Source organism: Varroa destructor, unplaced genomic scaffold, assembly GCF_002443255.2.
Source record: "Varroa destructor unplaced genomic scaffold, Vdes_3.0 BEIS01000002.1, whole genome shotgun sequence".
NCBI lineage: Eukaryota > Metazoa > Arthropoda > Arachnida > Mesostigmata > Varroidae > Varroa > Varroa destructor.
Window position 1 is genome coordinate 36,371,171 of NW_019211455.1, and position 13,036 is coordinate 36,384,206.

The window sequence follows — 13,036 nt, forward strand, 5'->3', positions numbered from 1 at the left end:
CAACTTACTGGAGCTATTGTAGGCTGAATTCAGCGCAATAAATATTACATTGTTAATCGCGTACCATACTGTCTACATGCACTTCATATTTCTAATTAAATCAGTTATTTGGAGCATGGTTGTGCACCCTTAGCTGGCACCATTTTGGAAATGTGCATTGCATCCAAATCACGGTTAGCAATCGAATCACACTCTCCATTTTCTTATGCACTTATGTTCCGCGTTTATTAACAGCGTGGATTTCACAGCAATAAACTAAAGGAACTAAATTCATATAAAAATTATTTTCACGGTTTTCGTCTTCGGAATCATTTAGTTGCCAAGATTTGTTGATATTTAATGAAGTTTTAGCATACACCTGTTTTCTAGAAAAATATACGACCTTACTATCAACGATTTAGATAAGGGCGTTTTGGTGACGAATTAATCAGAATCTTAGCGGAGATTAAATACTTATCCAATTTCTTTGCACTGGACGGAGCACTAAGGAAACTATACCCCTCTTCGATTGCTTTGAATCCACTGTGTACAACGCCGTGAGTGTAATAAGAAAAACAGACGCAGGTTCCAGCAGTGGTCCACAGAAAACTTACGACAGGTAATAAAATAATGTGGATTCTACGGGAATCGATGCTACACCAATTTGCATTCCTGATCGTTCTTTTATCACGATCAAGTCGTTAGTGAAGGAATTTCATGTGAGCACGGCCTTTTCGTTGAATTGTTCGCGAAGATTTCAGGCACACGCCGCATATCCTAGCTATGCAGATGGTGTATGAGGCCAAGTAAAATATTGAGGCTAACTCGATATTGCTTGTTCCTCCATTCTCTCAAAAGATACGCGGTATAGCTTGTGGTTAAAACCGATTTTCTAGCCAAGGGTCTTACCCTGAGTGTGCTGTCCAATGAAAATATCGCAGTACATTCTCTAGAAAGGAGATATCATCAACAAGGAAAATTATCTACATGTTCTATAAGTGACATGGCTGCCGCTTAAACCAGATTTGAACCTGTTTTACTCCTATGTACGGAGCATGACTGAATGAGAATCCAACGAGTATTGACATAAAAATATTCGGCTGCTCACCATCCCTAATCGTAAGTCTGCGATGGAAGGGAAGCAGTTACGTTAATTGAGGCAGTTGCGGTATATAAGTATATTGTATTGATCTACAGAGTGCTTCAAAAAATGAGTCCAATGTGTAATAACTTTCTAACTGTTCTTTGTTCCCAAGATATGATTAATTAGAAACAATCATAGAGCCAAGATCAATTTTTAAATAACAAAAATTAAACTACTGTAAAATGAAGTGTAAGGAAACAAAGAAAATATTGAAAGGAGCTTGCACATTCACATACACGACTTACAATTAATCGGATAGAATATAAATTTGAGACTAATTCATAAACGTTCCGAAGACCAAGGACATCTACAGGCTCTACTCGGAAGAACAAGTACTAAAAAGTTAAAGCAAAACAAAAATCTATAAGACAGGTCGTAAACTTGGCATCAACAAATAAAGTGTCCATCGCAATTTAAAACATTGTAAATAGAGAACTTAGGTTTCTACAGGAACACATGCTATCACTGAAGATGATCCGGGCCGAAGAAAACAATTTTACAATAATAATTAAAAAAATGTGAACAAAATGCATAATTTTAAGCAAATATTGTATAAAGCTACATTTATATTGGATAACATAATAAACAGACATGATTGCATCTACTGGGCAGCAGTAAATCTGTGTGTTACGCAGAATTACCATGCAAAATTTACAAAAAGTTAGTATGGTGAGGCATTTCCACCAAAAAAATAATTGAACCATTCTTTTTTGAGAGTATAGTAAGTACTGCAAATTATTTCAATTTACTGCAAGAATCTATTATTCTACGCATTTGAGAAGACTTTATAAAAGTTTTCTCAAATAAGATCACGAATTATGTTTTACACAAGATTAAACACGCTTTTACATCTCCCAACGAGAATCTCCCAAACAAAGGCTTTAATGAAGAGATCCCGTCGAATACACTGCTCGTTCTTTAATCCCAACATAAATAAGACCTTTTTTTTATGGATATACCTCAAAAATAAAGTATATACCAAAAAATCGACGACACTACGCAATTTAAAAGCCATAATTGAGTAAGAATTGAAAAGAACACCAAATCAAATGTTCGTTGAAGTTCGACTAGAACGGCAATAACTTTCAGCGTCAGCAGCAAGAGGGGAAGTTATACATTTTATATAGATTATTTTGCGATTTAAGTATTAATTATATGTGAGTTAAAACTGAAATTATAATCATTCAGTATCAATTTTTGGGCCAGACAAACAACCATAGATGAATAGCGGATCCGGGATGGAGAGTGTAACAAGAAAGAGTTCGTATAATTATGAAGTAAAACCTTGAAGCATCTACTCTGAACAAATACGACCGTTAGAATTGACAGTTTTAATGGATGCAAAAAATGTCGTTCACCCAACTATTTTTGTTTAAACACAGTCTTTGATATAAATAGTGAGCAAAACTCCAAATTGTGGTCGAGCACCTTGTAGTATCTTTAAAAAAATATAATTAGCGATTAAGGTAATTCTAAATCACCTTGAACACTCTTCAATTTCACTAGAAGAAAGTTAGGTTGTTCTTTTTCAAGCTTTAGTTGGGAGCTGTAAGGTCGTGCTTTTAAAATGAAAGCACTCGAGTATACTCAATCCAGTTCAAAGAACTAGCGATATCATATTAATTCAAATCTCTGCGTTAGCTAACACGATCAGCAACAACTAGCATATGACTATATTTGACCTGCATATTAATGATAATTCTCACCAATTCCATGCAAATATTAGATCAAAGTTAGTTTTGCGTTCTATCCGTACGCTATAGCGCTATTATTATTCAACATGTTTATCGGCAGAGATCTAGATTTTGATAGACTTACGACGAGGCAGCAATCGCAATTATCCAGCGCCTTTCGGGCTTTTTCTATGACTTCCGGTTCAAGACTTTCCCCAAACCAAACTATATGGGGTCGAAGAAGACCGCCACAACCTGGCCTACCACAATGGGGAAGTTCGTCTAAACTAGTCGTTTCTTTTGCCAAGCCCGCACAAACAGGACTGTTATGATTGTCAGAGATCACGTTGCACTCTGTACATCGCACCTGTAATAAATATTATTACCATAGCTTATAAAACAAGCGCAATTAATATTACTTGTTTTCACCTTATACGTTTCGCCAGGTTTTACGTATTCTAAATTGGCTGCTATTCCAATAAGTTGGTTCAAACTCCAGTTGCAACGCAAAATGAAAGTAACCTTTTTACAGGCTTCTTCAAAAGTTAAGTACCTGTTTTCTTTATCGCACGTTTGGTGCCTCAGATAGCGCAATTCTACTGATGTAATGCATAGTTTATAGGATAACTTCAAACTTAGAAATCCATTTTGTAACTCATTTTTGGAGAAAGTTAAGTTTCCGTTACTGTTTTTCTACTGTACTACTAAAGCCTAACATATATACAGGTCATCCTAATAAAAACATACGTTTTTGATTTATCGACTGATTATAGGCGCGTAAATTTATATTCTCGGTTACGGACCTTGTACAAAGAACCATGTAATTCGATTACATTTTCCGATCCGGCACGCTGGTGCAGACCGTCCACATTTTGTGTTATAAGCGTAAATTGTTTTCCTGATGATTTACATTCTTTTTCAAAACGTGCTAAGGCTTCATGAGCAGGATTCGGACTCTGAAACAATGCAAGTAACATGTATCGATTAAAACATCAAATTTTTCAACATTTAGTGGATTTATGGAACAGTAGGTATGTAAAAAATAATCCTTTGTTCCAAGATAAACAAATCCTTTATTCCAGATTTATTTAATCCTCCTAGTTCAAGCTGTCCTTTTCAAAGTAATCTTTGCCTTTATCTCCCCTTAAGACTTTTTTCTACTTCTAGAAATGGAAAAAAATTGCAGTGAACAAGGTCCGGTAAATACGGGGATTGGAGGAACACACATATCAGGTCTTTTTATTAAAACTGCTGCAAAAGTAGTGATATGTTGACCGGTGCACTATCGTGATAAAGGATCCGGAACTCGATGCGCTACAATTCTAGTCTCTTGCGTAGGACATACTCTTAGAAGAAAAGTTTTAAAAACTTCCTTTCTTTAAAAATCTTGTTGACCGTGAAATAAGATAGCATGAACTCGTGATAAACGATTCTCCCGCAGTAGAAGAAAGCCATAAAGGACGCCATTGTTCAAAACCTTGATCTTGCGACTTTCTTCGGTCGGGGTTTGTGTACTTTTGAGATCTTTTCTGCTAACTCGCTTATGGTGATTTGGCGGTTGGCAGATATAAGTTGTTTCACTCTTACCACGTTCTCGTCCGTTGTCACGGGCTTTCTGGGACGAAGATCGTCTTTGATAAAATCCTGTCCGTCTTTGAAACGCTATTTGCACTACCTAATTATTTGACCTTTACTTAGTATCTAACTTCCAGCGATCAAGCATTTCAGTATCTGGGTGTTCCGCAGCATCCGAAAAGTCGCGGCTGATTTTATTTCTGACACAAAATCTAATGCATATATGCATAAAATCGTAGGCTGCTCTCTACATAGACTCAATATCATTAGAAAATTTAAATTTACACAAGACTGCTATCATTTTTACTGTATGGAGAAGCCCTGCTTTTTTTTTACCAGAACAAACATGGATCACAAAACGATCATCTAGTAACACGAAAATTCAAACGACTCATTCATTACTGGATAAGGGGTTATATTTGCAGTCAACCTGTAAGGCAGATTTAGTCATTGAAGACCCTGGCGAATTTCCAAAATTTTCACTCGCATTACGCTGATGGGAAAAAACTATCCTCAGTTAATAATGTCAAGACCGGTGTCAAAAATCTTGCGATCCTTGATCCTTTTCGATTAACTAAATGCAAATACTACATTAAAGTGCAAATTAGCCTCCTAGGTCCCTAAGTTCAACATATGTACATCCGGTTATGTGTAAGTAGATAAAATGCACTGCATCTAACCTTACTAAACACTAGCTCTCTTCGGTAATGGTAGAACTGCCAAACAAGCACTGGATCTTTACGGAACGCTTGAGGAGTTGCTAAATCCGTCGCTTGGTATGTACGCCACAACCCTCCAGACCCTCGAAAAGTAGGTACTCCACTCTCTGCCGACACTCCAGCACCTGTCAAGGCAATAATTGCTCGTGCCTTCTTCAGAATATTGCGAAACACCTCTACGCCCTTCATTAAGCTGTAAATAACAATAAAAGTTAACTCAGTTTTTTTTAATTTTCATCAAACACTCAAGTTCGGGTAATTAATAAACTTATAGTTACATTAGTACTTGCATTTCGAATGGCCGTTGCTATTTGGCCGATGTGATTATGATAAAGTTATTGCTGTGTACTTACGAATCGCATTCTAGAAATGTTTGGATTCTAAGCCTACCCGCAAGAGATCTACAGACTCAGCGCCATTTTTGAAATCATAAAAATATTACTGCCACAGATACGCTATCGTCATTTAAAACGGGATTATTTATAAACATTTTAACATAGCCTTTAATCATCTTCCTGGGGTCATATTTCACTCTCTAAGTTAGCCGTGGGTTAGAGAGAGATCGGGTTATCTTGAACGTTTTCATATGTACTCACTTATCCTCTATAAGTAACGCGGATAACCAGATTTACCTAACCGCTTTTACTAGTTTTCACTTGCACGTACTGACTACCAGCTTGCACTAACTTGTTCTTTACTGGAATTAGTTCCATGGAACAGAAAATTTCCATTCTCCCATCATTTCAGAAGCGTCTTATTTTGATTGTGGCAATAGGTTGTCTTATCGGATCTCGTGAACTACACAACGTAACAGTAATCAGAGGTATCCGGTGCTTTTGAGTCCTCTCACACGTGTTGTATGCACAATTACTCAATAATTTTGGCCTTCGCTCGCTCACACAGAAACTTATCGCACGGCCGATTCAATAAAAAGAATCTGCGGATCTTCTTACGCGGCTTGCAAATATCTACAGATCGAACCTATACATATAAACTTGTAGTTGCCTTTAAGTCCTTAAGATCTTTTGTTTGTATTTTGAATCACGAACAGGTTTTCTCTAAATACTAACGTGTTTCTTCATTATTATAATTGCATTTCTTTTATAGTTGTAGGCTTATGTGACTGTTTTACTTCATATATGTATATGAATAAAGGTACTATACACAAATTGGAGCAAAAATTGCCGGGCCGTCTGTCGGTACGGGCACGCATTCATTTACCATTTCTGGTACTAAAAAAAACCTGATCATTATAGAACATACCTCAACGTGATACAATACATTATTTCCGCAATATCAGAGAAAATGAGGTACTATTCAATCTCCCTGCGCTATACAAGTTCTCAACAAGATTATAAACTTTTTGGCCTGAAATAGACGATCTAAGTTATCGCCAATTTTTGTGCAGCTTCTAAAAAGACCCGAGTTAGATGCGGATTAAAGTTATATTTTGAAAACAACTGTGCTTTAAATTCTGAATTAAAGCCGTAATTGTAATGAGTGTAGAGACATCAAATAAACATGACCATCAGGAATGGCACCTGCGGCACATTAAAGATATTTTGTTAAAAACAAAGTATAAGAAAAATATGTCTAGGTATTGTACTCTGTATATATATATATCGCAACTGCGTCAAGTCTTCATCTTACTCTCATTCAAACGAAAATCCGCTCTTTTTATTCTCCTGACATCGGCCGTCTTAACAACTTGTAATTCCGTGGTGGATACCATCAGGAGCTTCGCCTCCGACATGAGTCCTTTGTTCCGTGCCATCCGAAGACACTGCGTCTCGTTACTACTAGCGTTGGGATCCTTAGCTTAGTAGCACCCGGCAATCTTGAGCAGAAACAGAAGCTTGACCTGCTATGCACGCTGGCTGACTCTGGCAACGGTTTGGCTTATCCACATGTCGGTACATTCGGCAGTCGCGTGCAAGCTTTGCAAGTGCCATGAAGTCAAGCGGCGATGCTACAGTCAGGTTTTTATGAAATTTTCACACAAGCATGATTTCTTGATGTCTGCTAGAAACGTCTTAAACCCCGATGACATACTGACACGGTCCGGCAGTACACGCTCGAAATTGATGAAACGGTTTTCCTCGCTACCTCAAACCGGTGCACAATATTCTCCTGCGTGATGTGGAAACCGCTCGAATAGACGAGTGTTGAACTCATCCCGCGTCACCTTCCTGTTTAGTACTGAGCTAGACCCGGCAAAAATCTAAGCAATCTAGAATAGACGCTAATGGGAGCTACCGTAAATACCTACTGTTTTCTCTACGATCCTGATCCATTGCCTAGGCCTGGAGTAGTCGAGAAATAGTGGCTTTGACGGCAACGCGTCTCTCTTTACATTCTCCGTCAAACGTTCCTACACATACAGTAGCTTGCAGCTTGGTCGATCATTTCGTCCAACCTCGACCTTACTTTTGCTGCCACCAATTGTACCAACGACGTAATAGTGCCGGCACAAATATAATTTATTAACTCTACACCCTTGTCTCAATATAGCAATCACGACAAAAATACCTAATATATATAGTGGTTCTCCTACAGCTCTCCTGAATTCACTTCGGGGTTCCTAGGGCATACCGTCGCTGTTCTTCCATTATTCTAGTAGCACTAACATCGCTCACTTGTTGATTTGTAATGGAACTGAGTTACGCGGTATCAATGTTGTACAATTTTTGCTCTCTTGTGGTCTTGCTGCGAGATTTTTTATCACTTTTAAACTGGGTGCTATTCTAGAGACGCTACATATTTATAAAATGTTCATAAGATCATCCTTAACGCTCTCTTCTTTATAAATGCTGCATACGATACACTCTAGGATAATACTAACAACTTCCTCGACTTACTGCATAAGCTGGAATTTTGTATTAGCTTGTACTGTTTGAAAAACATCAACGGCCTTATTCTGCTTGCTCCTGCAAAACGCATGTTTTTTACAATACATCGTCTATACTGTAAACGGCATCTGCTGAAAACCACTTAAATATGGTTCAGCATTAGTTCTTGCACACCTTTGTAGGGTTTGGCTGGCACTTAGCGCAGTAGCCGTTACATGCGAATTAAACTTTTGACATATCTTCAGGCCCCTTTAACTATACTTTGGAAATACCCCACAAAAATTGTGTGTCTGCAACTTGATTACAACTCATTGAAATCAACGTTACACCCTCTAAAAGTGGGCCTACAGTTATTATTATTATTATGTGTATCTTATTTGTAAGACCAAAGAAACTTGCAAACATGTCAAACTGCATCACACAGTTTCGATAAGGTTTGACAGCCAAAGAAGAATAGATTTTACGACTTGAAAAGTTCTACCTCAATTTGAAGTATTTTTGTAACAAAATCCCTCTAGTCCACTTGCTCATAACATGTTTCTATAAAAAATGTTAAAAATAGAAAGTCTTGTATGCGCCATACTCGAAGTTTTTATTCAGTATGTAGTCAGATATGACATGCATTTGATTCGCGGTTACCTACGACTTTGTTCAGTGGCTGGATATGCGTAGAATAGAGGTTTAGTACAGTAAATAATGCCTTATAACGTACAATCTAGAATCCCGTTAATTTGCAATCTATGCCTTACTCTGGACTTTAAACAGAGCTGAACGGTGGATAGTATATGACATGCGTTAAAATGGTAAGGTCCCCTGATCAAGCCTACTATACATTGTAGAAAATCACGTTGGTTAAGGGAGTCACTCACTCGGGATCGATGAAGCTCGATGTGTTGGTTGACATAATAGAGTAGAATCAGCTGTAGTGAAACTCCCCGGACGAACGAACACAAACTTCTTGCGCTAGAAGATATGAAAAAAAACACAATTTCAACAACGTTGACACATGTAAGGATTTGCCACAGTTTTAAACAAAAAATAAAGTTTATTATCTGGAAATGGCTAGCTAAGTTAAGAATAGATCTTCAGTTGTTTGTTATAACCTAGATAAACATAGAACGTATTTGAATGCAGCGCTGTTCGGGCAGTGGTAAATTCTGACCCACCATCAAGAAACCTGGTCTGTGAATACGGCCACCAGAGCGTGTATCTTGCATTCCGATGTTTTGGCATGGTGGTAGGTTAGATTAAGAAGTCGATGAGCGGTCGGAAGTTAAGAATTTCGCTTGATATTTGAGGTAATCTGGTCGTTTTGGTGTCGCCTTTCGACGGCCGTTTACAATAAGCACGAACATGGCATACCGAGGCAAAAAACAGAGTCCAGATGAAGCTATGGCCAACCTCGAGTTTGAAACTAGCGACGGTGTTGAGGTACGTAACGAAGCTTTTGTACGTACATCTTTGGCGAAGCGGAAGCAGTATAATCGACAAATTCATAACGATACCTTTTACATGTGTAGAGCTATTAACATGTTACCTGAGATTTAAAAATCCGAACACATGTATTTTTGCCTTCTAGCAGTTGCTTGGTATGTAGATGTACCAAGCGAATTTTCAAATGAGCGATTTTATGTAAGCAATTAAAGGTACATTCTGCGTCATATGTTTCGATATCAGTGTGCTACAGGCTGTCACTTTTTTTAGCATATACTAGAAAATCTTCTTGACGTTATATTTTGTCATGACAATCTATGCTGGTGTTTTCTTTACTCAGACATGCTAATTTATTGAGGGAATTCAGCAAATGTCCATTAGTACCTTAATACTTAATCTATTTTAACTTTGTATGAGGTGTATTATACAAATCAGTTAACAATATTAAAGCTGCTTCTTTGAGAAGCTCTGGTTAATGTTTATAGCTGCCGAGGTGATCCGAGGGGCTGACCATGGACAGTCCTAATAATGATGCTTGAATGACGCCAAAAATACGAAAATAGAGGTAACCATAGCACTGTGTTTTCAAACAACAGTATATTTGAGCTTTTTAACTGAATGACTTCGCAAAGCCTCAGTTTATTCCAAGGATGTAAATAGATAAAAGATGCGTTTTTCACGTTTCATGTGTAGCTAGCTCAACCAGCAAATATCCATTACTGATATGTTTCTGATATATTAAATGTGTTAATCCTGTTGCCGCGCACGTTCCATTATTGATGTTGTAGGTGATTAATTCTTTCGACGCAATGGGGCTTCGTGAGGACCTCTTGCGTGGCATTTATGCCTATGGATTTGAGAAACCTTCAGCTATTCAACAACGTTCAATTGCACCAATCGTAAGTAAACGCGATGTCATTGCTCAGTCACAATCCGGAACCGGAAAAACTGCCACATTCTCGATCGGTGTTCTTCAGTCACTTGATACGCAAGTTCGTGAGACACAGGTTAGTTACCTGCATTTCGTTGTAACACAAAGCTGGAGAAAAAAACAAGCTTGTTTTAAGTAACATTGTCTAATTACTAAATAAAAAATGTAGTTGTACGTCTTTGAGTTTTCAGAATAATTGTGTCAAATGATTCACTTCTGTCTAAAGATGCCAACAATATTCAGTGTAGGTTAAACCCGCGTATGTTTACCGCCTTTTATGTTTTACATCTATAACTCATATGGTCGTCTCGTCTTAGCCATTAAGTCATTGCATTATAATGAGATAAAAGTGCGGTAGTGTTGTCGAAACTATCACGCTTTAAATTACTGTAAAAAAAAACAGTTTGGTAAAAGATATTTTTCCTAAACATCTATTTAGGTTTTGATACTTTCACCGACACGTGAATTGGCCCTTCAAATCCAGAAGGTCATATTAGCGTTAGGTGATTACATGTCTGTACAATGCCATGCGTGTATTGGAGGAACGAATCTTGGCGAGGACATCCGCAAATTAGATTATGGCCAGCATGTTGTTAGTGGAACGCCTGGCAGAGTTTATGATATGATTAAGAGACGTAATCTGCGCACCAGAGGGATTAAAATGCTGGTATTAGACGAAGCCGATGAAATGCTCAACAAGGGTTTCAAAGAACAAATCTACGACGTCTACCGTTATCTACCCCCCGGCACACAAGTAGTTCTTATCTCTGCTACGCTTCCTCATGAAATTCTCGAGATTACCAACAAATTTATGACTGGTGAGTATAATAAATTTCAGTTCTCTCAGATCATTATTTACTGCAAATAATAAGTGGCTCAATAGCAAAGGCAGAAAGTCTAGGGGTTGTTTATACAAGTTATCGGTTGGTTATACAAGACGACAAGAAAGTTGCGTTGATTAAGATAACGTGAGCTAGAGAAGCTTATCTGAAGATAAAGGGTCGCTTATGTCTTTTGATCCTGGCATAAGAATGTTCATCGACATATCATATAGTATTAAATACAAGTGCGATTTGATGAAACGTAAAATTAAAGTGTTTCCAAAGTAATTTTCACAGATTATTTGCTGCATTACAGGCATATCTCCTATTTAACTGAATGTATAGCAACTTTTCGTGGTCACAACGAGCATGAACTATTGTGTGTCCTTCTTTTTGCAGATCCCGTGCGCATTCTCGTGAAACGTGATGAATTGACACTCGAAGGCATCAAACAGTTCTTCGTAGCGGTAGAACGTGAGGAGTGGAAATTTGATACACTTTGCGACCTTTATGATACATTAACGATTACACAAGCCGTTATTTTCTGTAATACGAAACGCAAAGTAGATTGGCTCTCTCAGAAGATGCTAGAGGCAAACTTTACAGTGAGCTCGATGCATGGTGACATGCCGCAAAAGGAACGTGACGCTATCATGAAAGAGTTTCGCGCAGGAAGCACTCGAGTCCTCATCACGACGGACATTTGGGCCAGAGGAATCGACGTACAACAGGTCTCCCTTGTCATTAATTATGATCTACCGAACAATCGAGAACTGTATATTCACCGCATTGGACGTTCAGGCCGTTTTGGCCGTAAAGGTGTAGCTATTAATTTCGTTAAAAGTGACGATATTCGAATCTTACGTGACATCGAGCAGTATTATGCTACGCAGATTGACGAAATGCCCATGAACGTCGCCGACCTCATCTAAACACCAAATAGTAACACTTAATCTCAGAGAGAAAGTTTACTCAAATCTCAAAAGATGCATACTGCCGTATGGCAGCGTAAAGTTTAATTTTATATGGTGTATGTGTTGATAAAAAAAAGCAAGCTCGTTACTTTGATTGGCCTAAGCTGGCCCATTATTATTTTGTATAATGTTGTGAAAACTACAAATTATCATACTACATGTAAACCATTTTTAAGTTAGCGAGAAATCAAAGAAGCATGGACTCGCGCGATTTTTTTGTGTGTAAGTGGAATATACTTCAATTTATAATGCACCGTAATTGGGTGAAAGAAAAACCTAGTGGGTAGCTGCCGCCTGACAAGAACAACGATACTTATATTGTATATTGCGCTATGAGTGACAACACAAATTATGTAATAAGTACACTCGGCTATTGTAATAAATACTATTCACGAAACAAATACAAGCGCTTTTTTCTCCCTAAATGAATTTAATCGACTCTTCAGTGTGTATACTTCCATGATAATAAAAGTGTAGATTGTTGGAATTAAGCGTGGAAGTTTAGCACGGAATGATGAATGGCGGAAGGTAGAAGAAATGCCTAGTTTGTTTTTTAACGAAGTTTTTGCAAAACGTAATTTTTGAAAATGAAGATTCCATTGTAACTCCCTGAAAGCATATTTTGGTTTACGCTGTATGGTAGTCAACACAATTAACTCTGTTCATATTATGCACAAATGTTTCCCATGTGGCCCTAGTACTCGAAAGCCTCGAAACTCGAAGACTACGTTTTGCTTGCCTGAATATAATCACATATTCGAATAACAGCCTTACACTTATTTTTTGGCGCTTGCTAAATATAAAAAAATGTAGTGCAATTGCGGTTGTGCATTTTTAACTTAGTTCATAGCATTGGCCATGTATGCAAATAAAAATATTAGATATGAGTTAATAGGCTCAATAAACCGCACTTGGGCTTTTGGCCTACAGAACTCTA

At 37.8% G+C, this 13,036-nt stretch overlaps 2 protein-coding genes across 3 annotated transcripts in view; one reads left to right on the top strand and one right to left on the bottom strand.

The window, feature by feature from the left end:
- Positions 1-9,036, bottom strand: part of Sirt4 (NAD-dependent protein deacylase sirtuin-4) — a 17,179-nt gene extending 8,143 nt beyond the window's left edge. The window contains exons 1-4 of the mRNA XM_022793334.2: positions 8,809-9,036; positions 5,052-5,283; positions 3,600-3,752; positions 2,942-3,163 (exon numbers count right to left, since the gene is read on the bottom strand). Coding sequence (XP_022649069.1) covers positions 2,942-3,163; positions 3,600-3,752; positions 5,052-5,283; positions 8,809-8,843 — 642 coding nt within the window. The 5' untranslated portion in view covers positions 8,844-9,036. The remainder of the gene's footprint in view (positions 1-2,941; positions 3,164-3,599; positions 3,753-5,051; positions 5,284-8,808) is intronic.
- Positions 9,037-9,141: 105 nt separating this feature from the next.
- LOC111245239 (eukaryotic initiation factor 4A-III) lies at positions 9,142-13,036 on the top strand. Of its 2 annotated transcripts, XM_022793332.2 has the most exons (5): positions 9,155-9,370; positions 9,840-9,938; positions 10,162-10,380; positions 10,744-11,122; positions 11,525-13,036. In XM_022793332.2, the coding sequence occupies exons 3-5, from the start codon at positions 10,183-10,185 to the stop codon at positions 12,055-12,057; spliced, it is 1,110 nt and encodes a 369-aa protein (XP_022649067.1). In that variant the 5' UTR covers positions 9,155-9,370; positions 9,840-9,938; positions 10,162-10,182; the 3' UTR covers positions 12,058-13,036. The 2 variants fall into 2 exon arrangements, with proteins under 2 accessions (XP_022649066.1, XP_022649067.1); XM_022793331.2 differs by lacking the exon at positions 9,840-9,938 and having other exon boundaries at positions 9,142-9,370.

Bases quoted from the DNA above. Each gene is read 5' to 3' on its own strand.
- LOC111245239 (XM_022793331.2), top strand. From the start codon at position 9,293: ATGGCATACCGAGGCAAAAAACAGAGTCCAGATGAAGCTATGGCCAAC. The intron at 10,381-10,743 runs GTTAGTTACCTG...ACATCTATTTAG, and splicing joins CGCAAGTTCGTGAGACACAG to GTTTTGATACTTTCACCGAC. The intron at 11,123-11,524 runs GTGAGTATAATA...TTCTTTTTGCAG, and splicing joins TACCAACAAATTTATGACTG to ATCCCGTGCGCATTCTCGTG.